General features: G+C 39.8%; 1 protein-coding gene across 2 annotated transcripts; it reads left to right on the top strand.

The window, feature by feature from the left end:
• The first annotated feature begins 3,042 nt into the window (after window positions 1-3,042).
• Window positions 3,043-17,889, top strand: aoc3.L (amine oxidase, copper containing 3 L homeolog). 2 transcript variants are annotated; one of them, XM_041575668.1, is made up of 4 exons: window positions 3,043-4,657; window positions 14,630-14,915; window positions 15,491-15,620; window positions 17,557-17,889. In XM_041575668.1, the coding sequence occupies exons 1-4, from the start codon at window positions 3,082-3,084 to the stop codon at window positions 17,842-17,844; spliced, it is 2,280 nt and encodes a 759-aa protein (XP_041431602.1). In that variant the 5' UTR covers window positions 3,043-3,081; the 3' UTR covers window positions 17,845-17,889.
• The last annotated feature ends 2,598 nt before the right edge of the window (window positions 17,890-20,487 follow it).

Consider the following 20,487-nt stretch of genomic DNA (forward strand, 5'->3'; position numbering starts at 1 on the left):
ATGGAATGCAAATACAATTTCCACCGTGGCATAACACTTTAAGAAATACTATAAGATGGACCCCTCTAATAAGACATTTTGAACTGAAACATACTAGGCCCTAATGGTTGGTAGGGCTGAAGATAAAATAGCCTTGTATGCCGATGACATAATTCTGTTTTTGAAAGACGAAGGGAATTCACTTACCCAAGCATTGAATACGGTGTAAACGTTTGGTGAATATAGTGGTCTCAGAATAAACAGGCAAAAAAGAATTTTGTTTTCTTTAAAGGGCCCAAGAGAAGGGGACACCCTACATGGGCTATGCTGGGTATCTCAGTTTAGATATCTTGGTCTAGAGATCACCAGAGATATTTCTAATTTTTGTGACACCAACTTAGACCCTATAGTAACTAAATTTAAAAAAGATGCTATCCATTGGTTTAAACTCCCTCTAATGGTATGGGGCAGAATTAATTTATTCAAAATGATATACCTCCCAAAATGTATGTACCCCCTTCAAAATGCCCCAATTCTAGTGCCAAACCGGTTCTTCGCCAAGCTCAATAGCGAAATTAGAACATTTATATGGGCCAACAAAGCTCCTAGAGTTGGATGGGCCACCCTCACAGCTTCTTACCATATGGGGGGTCTAGCTATGTCTAACATGCAACAGTACTACCTAGCGGGACAGCTAATTTATGTGCACAACTGATTTAATCCAGACCCTGACAATCACCTTACAGTCCTACATGGGAACATTATGGGATCTCTAGAGGCATTGTGTGATGCACCATACCAGGCCATGAAAGATTTGCCTGCTATACCGGAGGTCCTTAGCACCCCAATCAGAGTTTGGGATAAGGCAATGAAACAGAAGCCAGGTACCTCCTCAACTCTCTCCCCACAGATGCCCATTTGGAGAAATTCCAACCTCCATCAATTTTTAGATATTCCTGATTATCACTATTGGCCCCTTATGGGAGTGAAATGGTTGTCTGACTTAATAATGGAGGAGAACTTCCCTCAATTTGAAGCACTCAAAGAAAAAGTAGGAAACCGAAACATCCAATTTTTTAGATACTTGCAGTTACGTCATGCATTTAAGCCTAATTTGGCTCCCTCAAATTGGAGACGTGCAAAGCGGCATGGGAAGCTAGACTATGGGAGCCCACAGCTGATAAATTATTCTCCCAAATATATAAATTACTTGCTCAGGTCACGCCCACCCCCTTTTGCAAAGCTAAAAACAAATGGAATAATCTGGTTAGTACGCTTAATGATGAACAATGGGAGGAAGCAACTGATCATATATATGATTTCTTGATTGCCACCAGAGACCGATTTATACAATTTAAATTTATTCACCATGTGTATATAACACCACAAAAGCTGAAAATGGGGAGACTACCCAATGCAGAGTGTCCAAAGTGCCTGGAATTGAACGCTGGTTTTGAACATATGGTATGGGAATATGTGACCATTAATAGATACTGGTCCGAGGTGATGGGGTACATAGACGAGAATTTGGCCTTGCCTAGGGTTAAGACCCCTGAGATTTGCATCCTTGGGGTGATCGATGATATCATTCCGAGGAGTGGGTCTAGGAAACTAATAAGAGCAGTTTTGTTTTATGCAAAGAAATTGATTGCCATAAAGTGGATGAGCTCTGAGACGCCAAAGCTGGTAGATTGGATAGCACTGTTGAACAAAACTTTACCATTCATAAAACTGACATATGTAGCATGGGGCGCTCCTGCAAAATTTGACACTATTTGGACCCGTTGGGTTGACGCCAATCCAACAGTAGCACTTCCCGATTCAGAATGTCCACATCCACCCCAATAGAAGGGATAAGAGTTGGTACCCCAGAAGGTAAATTGTAATATAGGTTGAACAAGATATTGGTATGGTGTTTGCCCTGTTATGTTATTCTGTACCTTTGTCAAATTGATGTTAAGATGTAATTGGACTGTGAACGTTTTTGTCTTTTTTTTGTTAAAAAATAAAAAGCTTTTAAAAAAAAAAACATACTAGGTCCAGAATGATTTACCAGATTTATTGTTGTCTGGCTGCAGTGGATCCTTTCAAGAAATTGATGGATTAAAATTGACCGTAAAAATAGATGGTCTAGTGGCTCATGAGCAGCATGGTGCTCACCAATCCCTTGGCTGTTGCTCCCAGTGGCCTCAAAGCAGGTTAGTTATTTTTGAAATCCTAGCATGGAGGTGAGTTTTGGTTTCATAAAAATTAGGTGTACTGCCAAACAGATCCTCCTGTAGGCTGTCAGTCCACACAGGGGCTATAAAATAGCCAATCACAGGCTTTATTTGGCATCTCCAGGAACTTTTTTTTATGCTTGTGTTGCTCCTCAAATCTTTTCACATTTGAATGTGTCTCATAGGTAAAAAAGTTTGAGACCCCTGGTCTAGGGGTATTCTTCCACCCCTCATATTCTATATACATATATAGTCTTTATCTCTCTTCCTAAACTATGTTTATTTGATAATGGTGCATCCAGAAGAAGGTGCCAAATTGGTTGTATTTTTACTACTTGCATAAAATATGTTTATGATATATGTCTATATGTTATGAAAGATATATATGTTCTTTATCTTTCTTGGTACATAAGTGGAATTGAAGTAAAATTCAAGCTTAGGTTGTCCTGAAAAATCAGTTTCCTTTGTAAACTAAACAGTGACCCCCAGAATATGTCCATCAATGAGCACAAAATGTTGGAGAAATGTTGGAGAATTGCTTGGCAGATGGTGAGTGCATTTGTGGAATACAAGCTGGCAGTGAAATGGATAATAGAAAAGAATGTCTATATGCATAATGCTAGTTCAGTTTTTTCTATAACCAGATGTATATGAATGCCAAGGATTTAACAATCTACAAACAGCAACAGGCATTCCTTGTTTGGATTAAAAAATCCAGATCCTCACCCCTCCTTTCTGTATAAATGTTCCCATTTCCTTTTAAGATCTAGTATGTTAAATTGACCTTGGGGGATGCAGGGGGAGGTCTTTTTGAGCAACAGCTGGGAATAAAAACATTTGCAATATCGGGAAACAGGAGTGAGAGAACTGTGGAAGCTCAAACATGAATATAAAGTTTGTCATCGCTCTTCTCATTCTTTCTTTTGCTACAATTGTCATCTTGGTATCCGTTTTGCTGTTGGGATCCAAACAAAAACCCTGTGGTCATGGAAATCCAGCATCTCCTCAATTGAAACATAATGACCAGAGCTTAGTCTTTGCAGATTTGACGCCTGAGGAGCTCACTGAAGTCACCGAGTACCTCAAGAAAAAATTCACTGTGGTGGACATTTCCAAAGCTGAGCCTAATTCCAACTGCATTTATTCACTGGTCCTTCAGCTTCCCCATAAGAAAGATGTGCTGTTATATCTGGACAAGGGAGGACCCAAGCCTGCAAGAGAAGCTCTAGCTGTTGTTTACTTTGGAAACCAGGAGAAACCTGAAGTTAAAGAATATGTGATAGGACCTCTTCCTAATCCTTCATACTGCAATGATATTACACTGAAAAAATACAACAGGCCAATTGCTTATCATCGTAGGCCAGTTATCAGCAATGAGTATGTGCAGGTAAAGAGATATGTCACCACCAAGGAATTCCCTAAAGCTATGAACTTCCTGAAGGAAGTTTTAGGTTATGACGGATCTTCTAGTGACTATCTTGGTATTTTGACCAGTGCACCAAGGGGTTTTAGATCTGGTGACCGGAGTACTTGGTTTGTCACTTTTTTTAACACTCAAGGCAGTGGGTTTTTTATACACCCTACAGGGCTTGAACTTTTGGTGAATCACAAGCAGCTAGATATGAGCAAATGGAGCATTGAAAAGGTCTTCTACAATGGTAAATATTTTGAAAATCTGGATGAGCTAGAGGTGCAGTACAAACAGGGAGTGTTGAGAGTAGTGAAATTGAAAAGGCCTCAACCAAATGAAGACTTTGCCTCTCTGAAACCAGCAAAGAGCACAGTTACAGATATACCAATGCAGTTTGAGCCAAAAGGGCCCCGTTACAGTGTTAAAAACAATCAAGTATTATTCCAGCACTGGAGCATTGCCTTTGGGATTAATGTAAACTCAGGGCCTAGTCTTTACGATGTGAGATTCAAAGGAGAAAGGATTGTTTATGAACTTAGCATTCAAGAAGCAATCTCGGTTTATGGTTCTAATGGCCCAGCTGGAATGGTAACAAGATACATGGATGGATCTTTTGGGATTGCTCGCTTTCTTTTACAGCTGGTTCGTGGGATTGACTGTCCTTATTTTGCTACCTATGTAGACACACATTATCTACTTGATTCAGATACCTATGTGCGTAACAAGGATTCCATCTGCATATTTGAGCTTAATACAGGTCTTCCATTAAGGCGTCACTCGTCTGCATTAGGTTCTTTCTACTATGGTGGTTTGGTTAACACTATCCTGGTGATAAGATCCATTGCTACAGTGGGCAACTACGATTATGTTTTTGATTTCATGTTTTATCAAAACGGAGCAATTGAGACCAAAGTCCATGCCACTGGGTATATAAGTTCATCCTTTTATATGGACAGTGGAAACAATTATGGAAACCGAGTGGGGCCTCACACTCTGGGGACTATTCACACACATTTTATCAATTACAAAGTGGATCTGGATGTTGGAGGTAAGTAGTGTACTATCAAAGTGAGAAAATATGCTTTTGTTTGGTCATATTGTGGTTAGAGAAAGCAGTCACATCTCTAAATTGAGTGATTCTGGGTGGCATCTGAGTGCCCTTTGTTGTCAGGGAAGATATGTTTCAGTATGTGTTTCCTTTCACTTACTATTAATTGAAATTACAACAGATAGTGACAAACAGAAATGCTCTTGGTTCAGGAAGATCAATATTCCTAAAAGCAATACCTTTCAACAATAAGGCATGGTCCTAACGGATTCAATTACTGTATTCCTTAACTGAACTTCTAATTCACCTTTGGACAGAAAATGTACTAGCCAGAACCTTAACATTACAGTTAGTTATACCTTTATCAGACTACACTCTGTTTCACACCAACTTCCATTTTTATCTAAAGCTCTTAGATGAAAAAAACCTTTGGAAGCCATAATAAACTGATGGGGAACATATTCTTTAGACTAAAATGAGGTTGTGAATTCGATATCTGAAAATGAACTTATAGACAGTTGCCTTATCCAGAATTAGATTGGTTACATAAACATAAATAATGAATACAAAAGCTTTTATGGTGGTTGTCAATAAACAGAAGACCACAGCCCTGACAGTAGATAGTGTTCTTCTGTGAGCCATGCCTGCCCACAGCGGTGTCTCTCATAGACTGTTTTCCAGGTGAAACAGGCATTATGTATATTACTGTTCTTCCTGAGATGCCCATGGGCTTAGATAATGTTCCCGAAAGCTCTGTAGGCATTTTTTGGTCCAATGGCAAAGCATGCTAAGATTTTTTATGCAACTGCCACCAGACCATAACTTTTGCACTTGTCAGTTTGCTCAGCTCTTTAGTTTTTTCCTCCCCTTAATGTCTAATGAATGTTTGATATCTGCATATAGCAGCTGGTGCCTTCAAAGAACGCTGCATAGAGCAGATGCCTGCAAGTTAGTTGACATGGACCTAGACTAATGCTAGGTTCATATGGCTGTTTTTGTAGACCATCTTTTTCTAGATGATAATACCGCAGGAAAATATCACGTTGAAAACCCATGTGGTTCATGCAAACATAATTTTCTGGAAAACACTTAGGATCCCCTTCTTAACCCAGTCTTAACACCCTACTCATATGACGTACAGCCAGTCAAGCAATAACTTTACCGAGATAGCAGCATCATCACACTGGTGGAATTTACTGGAGAGGCATATCTGAATATAAGCGAACGTTTCTCTTTCAAGAGGTTAAAGAAAATTTTTACAAAACACAGTTTCAGACTGGGGTGTCTGAGACACACTGGGACAGTCACCTCTGGGCCCCCCCCAGTTGCAAACTCCTCCACGTGCCACCAGCCTACACCTAACCCTCCTCCATCATCTAAAGCTGGCCATAGATGTTGAGATTTTTAATAGATCCGATCCTCATTGTGAGACCACGATTTTCTCGGAACGATCGTACGATCATATGAATTGACCGTCAACTAAAAAGACCAATTTGCCAGGAAAACAAAGGGGAGCTGTCTGCTTGGCCCTGCAAATATAGATAGATTGCACTGGGACCGACAAAGATTTTTTGACCTGGCCGATCAATTTCCTGACAGATGTCGGCCGAAAAATCGTAAGATGTACGATCGTTCGAATCCCACTAACCTCACGATAATTTGAAGGATTGGTCGGACTTCCCTAAAATCGGTCATTCTGCAAGAAGAATCATCGCGTCCATAGGGAGCTTTAGTTGTGGCCACAATTGGGTTGGGAGAGGAGTTCCCAAACTCCCTGGTGGGTCTTGATCAGGACCCACTGTTTTTTTTTCCCACCAGCCCAGTCTGACCCTAATAATACATCAAAACAGGATTTCTGACTTAATGTTGAACAATTAACCATTGCTTTGTAATTTCCCTTAAAGGGGTTGTTCACCTTTAAGTTAACTTTTAGTATGATGTAGAGAGTGATATTCTGAGACAATTTGCAATTGGTTTTCTGGCTGACACCTTCACTTAACCCTCTATTATAACATTGTCTTTCTATGATATTTATAATTCTTCCATAAAATTATTTGCCCCAGTTCTCTTTGTTCCCATTGTATCGTCCTATACACTGAAGATTGAATAATTCACTTTTTTTATGACTTATTTTATTATTTTATTTATGGGAGGTCGGGTTGCGGGCGGGTTTCTGGCTGACACCTTCACTTAACCCTCTATTATAACATTGTCTTTCTATGATATTTATAATTCTTCCATAAAATTATTTGCCCGAGGCTCTGACATTACCGTTTTTGATGCCCTGTGTTTCTCTATGAGGAATCATGTTATGAAGAGTAGTTTTTTTTAGTTTCGGTTAACGTTTATTTTACCCCCGTCTCTCTGCTTATGTAAGTGTTTTCCTCCACAGTGAATATCATTACTCAGTGTAACTCATACTCCTTTCCTGTAAAAAGTATGATCTACCCTTTGAGTGTTTGCTTCAGGCAAGATACATTGAGTCGGAGGAATAACCATTCCAATTCAAGTCTCATGGTGGTGCTACAGTTCCAGGTTTAAAGCAACATGTTCGCAGAGTAAGATGCATTAAGACAGGAGTACCCACTCTTTACTAATGTGAGGTCTACTTTTAGTACTTTTATTGATTTTTGAGAATGTATATTTAACAAACAACCATTTCGTATGTAGCCTTAACGTAATAAATATCTGAATGAAACAGGAGGGTGATTTAGTCAAGCTGTTGCTTGCACCGAATTCAGGATCGTGTTCAGGATTCGACTAGGATTTTTCAGCAGGATTCGGCCGAATCCATGGGCCTGGCGCACCGAATCCTAATTTGTATATGCAAATTAGGGGTGGGAAGGGAAATCGTGTGATTTTTTTTATCATATAACAAGGAAGTAAAAAAAATGTCCCCACTTTTTCCTTTCCTGCCCCTAATTTGCATATTCAGATTCAGTTCGGTATTCCGCCGAATCTGTCATGAAGGATTTGGTGCATCCCTACTTTGTTGACGTTGTCTTGAGATCTACTGACCACCAGTTAAAGGTCTACTGGTAGATCCCGATCTACTTTTTGGGCACCCCTGCATTAAGAACATTGCTGGTTTCCAGGTTCAGCAGAGTTAAACAATTTATCCCTTTTTATAATCTATGTCAATTGCCACTGGTGCAGAACTGCAGTTCTCTTTGTTCCCATTGTATCGTCCTATATACTGAAGATTGAATAATTCATTTTTTTTATTACTTATTTTATTATTATTATTATTATTAACATGTATTTTTAAAGCACCAACATATTGAACTATACTGATTATTTGTATAGTTTAGACCATTGATTTCCAACGAGTAGCTCGTAAGCAACATGCTGCTCTCCAACCCATTGGATGCTGCTCTCAGTGTCCTCAAACAGGGGCTTATTTTTTAGCATAAAAACTAAGTATAGTGCCAAGTAGAGCCTCCTGAAGGCCAACAGTCTACATAGGGCAGGGGTCAGCAATCTTTACTATCCAAAGAGCCATTTTGCCCTCTCTTCCACAAAAGAAAAATAGTCTGGAGCTGCAAAATTGCTAGTGTTCTCATCTGTTTAATGGGGAGATGAGAACACAAGCATGAACAAGTCCCTGGAGATGCCAAATAAGGGTTTGGCTATTTTATAGCCCCTATAGCAGGAGTAGGCAACCCACGGCTTGTCATCCTGTTTGCTGCGGCTCGGTCTTGCGGTTCGGTCTTTGCCTGTCAGGTCGTCTTGCATTAAGAAAAATAGTCTGGAGCTGCAAAATTGCTAGTGTTCTCATCTGTTTAATGTAACTTCTGTTTCTGAAGCTCCATGCTGATCTTCCCTCTCTTGTCTGTGTGACTGTGGTAAGGACCATGATGAATCATCTTGCTGCGGCTCGGTCTTGCCTGTCACTCCTGGGACGTCTATACAGCCCTATCACCTGCTGGCGGCTTCTTGAGTGTGCGACCGCGGTAAGCTAACTGTTACCGCAGTCGCACACTCAAGAAGCTACCAACAGGTGCGAGGGCTGTATAGACGTTCCAGGAGTGACAGGCAAGACCGAGCCGCAGCAAGATGATTCATCATGGTCCTTACCACAGTCACACACTCAAGACAAGAGAGGGAAGATCAGCATGGAGCTTCAGAAACAGAAGTTACATTAAACAGATGAGAACACTAGCAATTTTGCAGCTCCAGACTATTTTTCTTAATGCAAGACGACCTGACAGGCAAAGACCGAACCGCAAGACCGAGCCAAAAAATAATAATAAAAAATCACAATAGTTATTTGCAGTACAGGTTTGGGATCCGTTATCCTATCCAGCATAGGCATGCTGATATTTTGGCTAGCCCAATTCACTGGGCAATACATTAGTTGCAATGTCACTGTTGGGGGGGGGGGGTTAAGGTTGGTACAGGTATGGGATCCCTTATCTAGAAACCTGTTATCAAGAAAGCTTTTAAATTACAGGAAAACCATCTCCCATAGAACCCATTCTGAACAAATAATTCGCATTTTAAAAAATAATTTCTGTTTTCTCTGTAATAATAAAACAGTACCTTGTTTTTGATCCAGCTAAGATATAATTAATCCTTATTATAGGCATATATGAGTTTATTTAATGCTTTTCATAGACAAAGTATGAAGATCCGAGTTTCCTTATACGGAAAAGCCCAGGTCCCAAGCACTCTGGATACCAGGTCCCAAACCTGTACACACTTTCATCAATGGAGGGGAAGGGGGTCACCAGTATCCCTACACTTCTAGAACTATCCTTTACAAAGGCCACAGAAAGTAAAAAGAAATCAGTCTGCAGCCCTTTATTGCCTCCAAGCTGCTCTACTCTGTCTCCAGGTGGTCAGCACCTATACATTTTAATTCCCAGAGGCTGCCCACCCCTTAGGAAGTGGCTGTTCTGGGAGCTCTAGGTAAGCAATTGCAATTTTCTATAGAAAGCAAAGTTTTCCATGCACACGCTTTTGTATGCACACCTGGCAATCACAGTGATTAATATACAATAGTTTAACAACACTTAAAGAATATTCGTAGCTCAGCTGAGACACATGCTTCAAACAAAGTAGGCCTCAGTTTGTTAACCTAAACAATTAATACTATAGCAAAGTCTCTACTTATAACACACACACACACACACACACACACACACACATATATATATATATATATATATTTATATATATATATATATATATATATATATATATATATATATATATATATATATATATATATATATATATATATATATATATGTGGAAGGGCTTGTGGATCAGAAAACCATGCACTACACCGAAGATCCTCATAAAGAGTGAAACTAGTCTGTAGTTGGGCATCTGATGAGCCCTAAAATGCGTAAGGTTCAGCCTATAGGGTGTCCCATGTAACTGGATGTAGATTCCTTCCCAGAATTCCTTCTGTTTTGCATACATATAAGCACATAGTCTCTTCAACCCAAATTTTTGGGGTCGAAACACTTTAAGGTACTGTATGTAAGACGAATTTAAAGGAAAAAAAATATCATGAACACAAATATAGAGAGCCTTTAAAAACTCCCCTCCCAACTGTAAAAGTGGACCAGCATTTAGCTGTCTTTAAGTTTTTGGGGCCAGCTTGAAGTAAAGGTGTGCAAAACCTCATACATTAGTAATGAGTTATAAGTAATCCATGTTACTGCAGAACATACTATTATATTATATATTATAAATTAAAGGTTTCTTAATTTCTTTCTTAGGGTAATCATATTAAGTCTGGGAGTCCAGAAGTACGGGTATGTGACCTGTTATCCAGAATGCTTGGGACCTGGGGATTTCTGGATAACAGATCTTTCCATAATTTGGATCTTCATTCCTTAAAGTTGAGCTAAACCCCCCCAATAAGAAAAGGCCCTGCTTACTACCCTGGATAGCCCCCCTCCCTGCGTCTGCATAGTCACCTAATACAGTACGCACATCGTAAGCACTGCGGAGCTCATGGGCGCCATCTTCCAGCTCTTCGGTGTTCTTCTGTATGCGCATGCACAGTTGGAGCAGTCATCCGGTTCGCAGCAACTGCACATGCGCCAAAAGTATAGGAAATTGATGAAGGGAAGGAAGAGGACCCGAAGAGCTGGAAGTTGGCGCCCATGAAATAACCCCAATAGGCTGGTTTTGCTTCCAATAAGGATTAATTATATCTTAGTTTGGATCTAGTATAAGGTACTATTTTATTATTACAGAGAAAAAAAGTCTTTAAACATTTGGATTATTTGGATAAAATGGAGTCTATGGGAGAAGACCTTTCCGTAATTCGAAGCTTTCTGGATAATGAGTTTCCGGATAATGGATCCCATACCTGTACAAATAAACTTGCACTAGAATTTGAAAAAGATGTAGAAACCACACAGGAATTGCCTGTGTTATTACCAATGTTACGTCCCAAAAGAGGACCTAGAAAAGAATTTTGAAATTCCTAATTTTTAGTCCAGTACAGGAAGTTTCAAGCAATGCAAGATAAGAACACCCCCCCCCCTCAACCTTTTAAAAAAAGGTTCATTATGAACTTTATGTGATCCCCTTTAACAAAGGAACAGGAAACCTTTTTACCTATCAGTCTCCAAATTTGGCTAAAATAGTATAATTTCTTCACCGGGGAGTCACCTCATCAAGTAAATACATATTGTATTTTTTTTGCAGCTGAATATCCAACTTTTTTGTCCTTTGTCCTTTTTTGTCTGCATTTCAACAGCAGCACTTCCAGACATACAATTTGGCCATAAATCTGGAACTAGCAGCCCTGATGCTATCCAAGGGCAGGGTCTGTGTATTTCTGATATATTAATGACAGGAAACTAAGGAAGGGGAGGTGGAAATAAATGAAGAATTGGAACACACAGATTAGCACACTGATGAACTAAGCTTTTTTTTCCTTATGATTGATCATTAACTTAACCCTATGATTTCTGATGTTGCCGTGTGTAATAATATCTGTTTATTTTATCTACCATAAAACTGTTCCTTCAAATTCCTTCTATCACCCAAATGATCACAGCTTTAATAGAAAGGAATGTCTGTGTGCCCGAGGCTATTTCTGCTTTTTTGATGAGCTGCGAATCTGAATGCCAAGGGGTTAACCATCTACAAACAAGAAACAGGCATTCCTTGGTTCCATACAAAATCCAGACCCTCACCCCTCCCCTTTCTACAACATTTCCTATTTCTTTTAAGATCTAGTAAGTTAAATCGACCGGGGACATGCAGGGGAAGGTCTTTCTGCGCAAAGACTGAGGCTTAAACATAAGCAAACCCGGGAAACAGGAGTGAGAGAACTGTGGAAGCTCAAACATGAATATAAAGTTTGTCATCACTCTTCTAATTCTTTCTCTTGCTACAATTGTCATTTTGGTATCCGTTTTGCTGTTGGGATCCAAACAAAAACCCTGTGGTCATGGAAATCCAGCATCTCCTCAATTGAAACACAATGGCCAGAGCTTAGTCTTTGCAGATTTGACGCCTGAGGAGCTCACTGAAGTCAAGGAGTACCTCAAGAAAAAATTCACTGTGGTGGACATTTCCAAAGCTGAGCCTAATTCCAACTGCATTTATTCGGTGGTCCTTCAGCTTCCACATAAGAAAGATGTGCTGTTATATCTGGACAAGGGAGGACCCAAGCCTGCAAGAGAAGCTCTGGCTGTTGTTTACTTTGGAAACCAGGAGAAACCTGGAGTTAAAGAATTTGTGGTAGGACCTCTTCCTAATCCTTCATACTGCAATGATATTACACTGAAAAAATACAACAGGCCAATTGCTTATTATCGTAGGCCAGTTACCAGCAATGAGTATGTGCAGGTAGGCAAGTTTGTAACTAACAAGGAATTCCCTAAAGCTATGAACTTCCTGAAGGAAGTTTTAGGTTATGATGGCTCTGACGGTGACTATTTTGGAATTCTGACCAGTGCACCACGGGGTCTTAAATCTGGTGACCGGAGTACTTGGTTTGGCATTTTCTATAACACTCAAGGCAGCGGTTTTTATATACATCCAACAGGGCTTGAACTCTTAGTGAATCACAAGCAGCTAGATATGAGCAAATGGAGCATTGAAAAGGTGTTCTACAATGGTAAATATTTGGAAAATCTGGATGAGCTAGAGGTGCAGTACAAACAGGGAGTGTTGAAAGTAGTGAAAATGAAAAGGCCTCAGCCCCATGAAGACTTTGGCTCTCTGAAACCAACAAAGAGCACAGTTACAGATATACCAATGCAGTTTGAGCCAAAAGGGCACCGTTACAGTGTTAAAAACAATCAAGTATTATTCCAGCACTGGAGCATTGCCTTTGGGATTAATGTAAACTCAGGGCCTAGTCTTTACGATGTGAGATTCAAAGGAGAAAGGATTGTTTATGAACTTAGCATCCAAGAAGCAATCTCAGTTTATGGTTCTAATGGACCAACTGGAATGGTAACACGATACATGGACGGATACTTTGGAATCGGTCGCTTTCTTTATCAGCTGGTTCGTGGGATTGACTGTCCCTATTTTGCTACCTATGTAGACACACATTATCTACTTGATTCAGATAACTATGTGCGTAACAAGGATTCCATCTGCATATTTGAGCTTAATACAGGTCTTCCTTTAAGGCGTCACTCGTCTGCATTAGGTTCTTTCTACTATGGCGGATTGGCCAACACTGTCCTGGTGGTAAGGTCCATTGCCACACTGGGCAACTACGATTATGTTTTTGATTTCATGTTCTATCAAAACGGAGCAATTGAGACCAAAGTCCATGCCACAGGGTATATAAGTTCATCCTTTTATATGGAAGGGGGAAACAATTACGGAAACCGCGTGGGGCCTCACACTCTGGGGACTATTCATACACACTTTATCAATTACAAAGTGGATCTGGATGTTGGAGGTAAGTAACTAGGTACTTACTAAATTGGAAGATATATACTTTTGTGTGACAGTATTGTAGTTAGAGAAAAATGTGACTTTAAAAGGGAAATGCCAACTGCTTGTTTTTGGTCATAAATATCCCTAGAATAATAGACTTTATCTGTCTGCCTTTTGGCGTCAGGAAGGAATTGGCAAAATTGTGTCCCTTAGGGGCCGATTCACTAACTTCGAGTGAAGGATTCGAAGGTAAAAAACTTCGAATTTCGAAGTTTTTTTTGGGCTACTTCGACCATCGAATGGGCTACTTCGACCTTCGACTACACGCGGCGATCTTTTTTCTATTGTCGCTCGAAATCGCCTAGCGAGGCAATTTCGAGCGACAGTAGAGAAAAGATCGCCGCGTGTGTTTTTACGCTGGCGATTTTTCGCGATTCCCCATAGACGCCAGCGCAAAAGTTTCCCCAGCGATTGCGGCTTAAAAGTCGTGGCGAAAAGTCGCCGCGACTCAAATCGCGGCGCTATCGCCTAGTGTGGCCTTAGCCTAAAGCATCATGGAAGTTGTAGCAACCTCAGTAATGGAAAGTGTTTTCTGAGGTCTTTTAGAGCCAGCAGACTAAATCCCAAGAGGATAGCACCACTTATCTGTTCTTTGTTCATAATGGGACCAGAGAGATTAATTACTGCGACTTACTTATAGCTGGCTAAAAGTTGGTTTCATGTGAGCTTCTAGGGCATAATCTAATAGTTGAACTTTACAACTATTTCTTGCAAGTAAATAGCTTTTATGCATAGAATGAAATGTGAGCATCTCTATGGGAAATCATGGCTTGCTTGTGACTCCTCCGCAAATAGACCTCAACGTACACCAAGGCATGTTTTCCTCTGTACTTTCCACGTAATCAAAGATTAGGGTTAAGTAAGTGTATGGCACTTTACTTGGTGGTATCTTGACCTCTCCACACAAATTCAAGGTTTGCATATGGTCAATATTAGCACAGTTATATTCTAATAACCATTAGAAAAGGAGGCACATTGCTGATAGCTAGAATATTTACTATATTTATGTATGTAAACAATTTAATTTTTTGTCCTCAGGAACAAACAATTCAGTGGTGGCACATGATATGGAGTTTGAGGCCGTGGAAGTCCCTTGGAGTTCTGAAGGGCAAATACAAAGAACAAGGCTTACCAAAAAAGTACTCGAAAATGAGAACCAGACAGCGTTTGAATTACACGGAAGCATGCCTCGATATATCCAGTTTGCAAGTGACAAGAAAAACAAATGGGAGCATGAACGTTCCTATAGGATCCAGATGGTCAGTTTCGCAGGGGATTTCCTGCCAGAGACCAGTCCTGTTCACAATGCAATAAACTGGGCCAAGTAAGTTGAATGGTGCTTAATAATAACTAATATGCTTTGGATTAAAATTTGGACCAGAGTCGAGGAAGAAAATGTATGTGAGCCTGATAGGAGACAGAATGCCAGAATCCAGTAACTTATAGCAAATTATAACATGCTTATTTTCCACATTCTAACTGTACTAGATCAGGAAAAGGTCACTGCTGATTGATAGTAGGGATAACACAAACGGACATTTGCCCTATAGTAGGAACTTTCTCCGATTTTGGGTGACTGCATAAAAAGACATTTAAACGAAAGCTCATTACAGCATCCTGGACATGAGTATCTTTAGTACAAAGAGAACACTGAAGATCACTGTAATTTCTCTGTAATAATAAAACAGTTCATTTTACTTGATCCAAACTAAGATATAATTAATCCTTATTGGAAGAAAAACCAGCCTATTGGGTTTATTTAATGTTTGCATGGTTTTCTAGTAGTCTTAAGGTATGAAGCTCCAAATTACGGAAAGACCCGTTATCCGGAAAGCCCCAGGTCCTGAGCATTCTGGATAATAGGTCCCATACCTGTATGTTACAACTATTCTTTTATAGGTATAAACTGGCTGTTACTAAGCGCAAGGATGAGGAACCTCAAAGCAGCAGCATCTACAACCAAAATGATCCCTGGTCTCCAACGGTCAAGTTTTCCAGCTTTATTAATAACGAAAACATCAAAAATGAGGTTGGTAACTGTAGATCATAATCTTATCAGTGGTTTCCAAATGCAATTAAAGGAACAGTTCAGTGTAAAAATAAAAACTGGGTAAATAGGCTATGCAAATCTAAAAAAAACTGCGTATCCCCAGTGTTTCCGAACCAATGTAGTTGTGGTTGGGCAGCATGCCGCCCCCCTAAAATTCTGTTGCCCTAGGTCCGGGCCTTGGTGGCCTTTTCACAAATCCAGGCCTGGGTACAACTCCAAACTTGTTGATGTTCATCCCTTCTGCACCAAAATGTTCCGACTCTCAAAGATATAGGCAGTAGTGATGTTAAGGTCAGGCTTTTCCCGACCTGCACCCGCCCCTGACTTCCGGTTTCCTTTTATAGACCTGTGCCACTGATGTCACAAAAGGGGCGTGGGCGAGAGGCGTGCGTCTATAAAAGTTCAACCCGGAAGCCGGCATTTGGAAGGCGGGAAAAGGGGGTGCGAACAGCCCGACCCGTGGGTATTGGACTGATTTTGTTTAAAAATTAAAACTTTGACAGTGTATAATTACTAGAATAGCATCTAACCTCGGGTTATCACTTTACTGTCACCTCCTTAAAGAGGAAAATCCAGTATTTTGCCCCATTTCATTTTAGATAACATTCCTATATTATGTGTAAAGCTCCCTTTTTTATATTCCCAGTTGATGCGCTCTTGTCATCTACACCATGCTAAAATGAATGTTAATTTGTGTAGTGAGTAGAAAGTTGGATAGTGATGTTGCAATAAATACTTTATAATCTTATATAGTTATAGTTTATTCTACATACTAAGGTCTATCTGTCCTTGGAATACTTGTATGTTGATAGTGAAATACCTGCAGGATCATTTTATATGTATAGACTCATATATACTATAGAATTTTGTGAATGAGCTCGAGTTGAAGACAATGTACCTATGTATGCAGATGACCCTACGACAACAAAAGCAATATAGTATTTTATTAGCTGTACTGAATCAGTTATCTATATATTAGGGGTGCAAATCCACTATTTTGGGATTCGGCCAAATCCCAAACCAAATCTGAACCCTAATTTGCATATGCAAATTCCTTGTTTGTGTAACAAAAAGTCACGCGATTTTAAGGATTTGGATTTAATACGGCCAGGCACATGAATTTGGCCAAATCCTGCTGAAAAAGGCCGAATCCCATACCAAATTCTGGATTCTGTGCATCACAGCTATATATAATCTGTTAAATATTCCCAGTGGTTCTTGAGATATAAGACTTTCCCCCACACCTTGGTCTTGATTTGTAGTCAAAATAATTGGGACCTACATCATCAGCTTTGTGAGGCATCTTATGCTTAGCATTTTTAGATCTTCCAAATCAACCATCATCCAGGCTCAACTCCAGATTAGAATTTTGGTTGGACTGGCCTGCAGGGGCACCAAGAAGACTCTTTGTGGGCCCACTACAAATGTAGATCTGACGACACATTGTCTTTCCAAAAGTGTTGGTATCATGGAGATAGTCTAGAGAGATTACACAGTGCTACCAAGAAGATCCCATCCAAGAAAAAGGGTCAGGAATTATCATTTGAATAACAACAAATAATTGTTGGTAATTAATAAAATACAATCAGAGTAGCTGATTTCAAGATAGTCCCTTTAAGAGGGGATATGGCCAGATTGCATAAATATAATAAATAATGAGGTTTCAGAAAAGGGTTGGCTGGCTTTTAATACTTAAAAATACTTAATATTGCTCTTGGTATTAATTTGGAACCCAGCTGTAATTGAGTGAGGAAGGACTTCTCCACTTCTGCAGAAAATTGGGCAAGATTCAGACTGTTTTAGTAAATGCTTGAAAAAGAGAGGAATAAAAGTGATATCTATGTAAAGTACTAGAAAAGTGAGTCAATATAACACAAAACTGTATAATCATTGTTTTTTCCTTTTTATTTAATAGGATTTGGTAGCTTGGATCACAGCTGGGTTCTTACACATACCTCACGCTGAAGACATTCCCAACACAGTGACCGCAGGAAACGGGGTCGGCTTCTACCTCCGGCCCTACAATTACTTTAATGAAGACCCATCAGTGCACTCACACGATGCTGTCTACTTCCAACCTCATGAAAGCTACAACTCATGTAGCACCAACCCACTAGCTTGTTTAAGAGACACTGCTTCATGTGCCCCCCAATTTCCCGAGTTTTCCTATAATGGGTTTGATAATACCTTTGTTGCAATATGATTACACTGGCTTTTGATAATCAATAAAGGGAACAGAAAACCATAACAACGTGGCATGTTTTTTATACTTACAATTTGTCATCAGAATCTGATCTAAGAATGCTTAATACATAATTGTTTTAAAAAATACTTTTGTGCACTGGGTTTCCTTATAAGCACCCACAAATGCTTTGCAGAGCAAGGTGTGTATGGGCTTGGGTTGTAAATAATAAGGAACTTGGAGCTGCATCCCTGGGCCCTGAATAATCAACCCAACTAATGTTATATGGGCTCTTGTTCTTTCCAACCCACAAGTCCCTCTTGACCCCAACCACATGTTTCCACCATGAATGAGAAGGGAATGGTTTAAAAAAGTGCTGCTGGGATACTAGCAGGCCCGGACTGGCAATCTGTGGGTTCTGGCAAATGCCAGAGGGGCTGCTGTATGGTTCAATAGAAATCTACCATATAGTGGGCTGGTAGGGGGCTGTTTTGGCTGGTGGGGGGCTGTTTGGGCCTCTGTGTACTTGGAATGGCAGGGCCTATTTTGACTCCCAGTCCAGGCCTGGATACTAGGGTATTAATCATGCTGCTGTAGGGTGACACTTGTAGGGATTTTACTTTGCTGCAATATAAGAGAGTGATAACTTTGGAAACTGAGATAAAAACATCTCAATGTTGTTAAGAATTAAGCAAATGCCTTGTATAGATAAAGGCCACTATGGGCTGGAGAAAAGTCAGCTGAACATGGTGGACAAAGATACAAATTGTGGGAGTCAATCCTAAATATAGATACAAAGGGGAAGCTGTTTTGGGCTAATCCTGCTGCCAAAAGATGATAGGTCATCATTGGTGACTAGAGTATATACTATCACAGAGGATGTTGAGAAACAACTGTAGAAGTGAGTTTGTATGTTTATAGGTGTATATACAAAAGCATGCTGCAAAAAAAACGTATATGCAGTATGTCAAATCACTGTCTTTAAGGCTATTATAGCCAGAAATCTTTATACCACGTATATTATAATTGCACTATTACATGGGTACTATGCTTTATGCCACTGTTGCAGTAAAAAGCTATTAATCATTGCTGACTGCAGTTGTACAATTTATACCCTACCCTGCCACACATTGTAACATATTTAATAGTATCTGTGCATTAGAATTTCATAACAATGATCTAATTCCAATGTGCAACAGGAACAACTAATCCCTTGGTTATCTCTGAACATCGTTTTCTGTAGCACACTGTCCTGATGTCTTAGGGCAATATAGATTCAAGCTTGATAAATGATTTTATTTTGTCTTTAGTAGTTATTGCCCTTATTTACATTGTATAAATTAGATCCACATTTTGCTCTAGCTAGGCCTCAATCAGAATGAATTAACAGGCTTCCCTGCGGTCCAGGAACAAATAACATAATCCAGATACGAAATGTAATATTTCCTGAGACAAACATAAGGGTTCTTAGGAATGGAAGAATGTCAAGGATTTGATTGAACACAGACCTAGAATAGGGAAGAAAAAACAAAGTCTAGCTTTGGGAATGTCACATGTGCGTTCCTGAGCAGATGTGCAGGCACTTCTCTCTGGCCCAATCCAAGGATAAAGAACCCAAAGCTCGTGTAATCTCCCTGAGAATCCAATTTTTTGCATACACTCGAAAGAAATTACCCATTAACTGACTCTTTAGACTCGCAAAGTTCTGCTAGTACAGGTTTACCCACGAGGGCGGACATAGGCCCTAATTCTGCTCAATCAGACAGATACACCACACATTAGTGATGCTGCAAAAATGTAAGACTTAATTACACAAATAAATGACTGAGATGTCAGCTACTATCACCTTGCAGCTTACTCATGAAATACCTGCCACACAGATGAGGGTGAGCACAAGTTGGATGAGGCTTTAATCCATATTAATGAACATGAAACCTCCATACGACACTTTTAGCCCAACAAGAGGATATTATGAAGTGGCCGGAGGACTCTGAAAATAGGTCCTGCCTAAATAACATCAGCGTTAGGGGGTTTACTGAAAATATCAAAGATTTACAGCTTGAAATACCCAAGTCATTCTGCTCCCAGATATAGCTAAAGAACACCTAGGGACAGACTCACTAAAGGACGAAGTGGCTAACGCTAGCGTCAATTCGCCACAAATCCCATCCTCAAGGACATCGCCAATTCACTAACAGGCGTAGAGGACAATTTGCTAGCGAACGAGAAAGTTGCTAGCATTTGTTTGCACTCTATCGTCAGGCGACTTTTCACTCACAACACTTGTTACTCCACAAACTCAGTAAAGTACAAATTTTACTGAACATTTCCAGACCAGGCGAACTGATAAAATAAAGCTACATCGACCTCAATCTTATGTCAGTGACATCATATCCTGTAAGCCGGAAATGCATTAAAGTTGTAAAAAACGCTGGCGACTTTTCTTTTTTTAAAGCAGGATTGCCTTAAAAAGTACAAAATATTAATTATTTATGTGTGAACAATTTTTTAAAACTAATTTGAGGGGCATGCTACATTTGTTTAAGGGTGGGCTCATGTCTAGGCTATAAAAGAATCTCCTCTGTCTTTATTATGGCTCATTGGACATGTGTTTGAAAAAGTGGCCACTTACTATTAAAGCCGTCCATGTGACTTTCAGGTACC

Source organism: Xenopus laevis, chromosome 9_10L (assembly GCF_017654675.1).
Source record: "Xenopus laevis strain J_2021 chromosome 9_10L, Xenopus_laevis_v10.1, whole genome shotgun sequence".
Taxonomy (NCBI): domain Eukaryota; kingdom Metazoa; phylum Chordata; class Amphibia; order Anura; family Pipidae; genus Xenopus; species Xenopus laevis.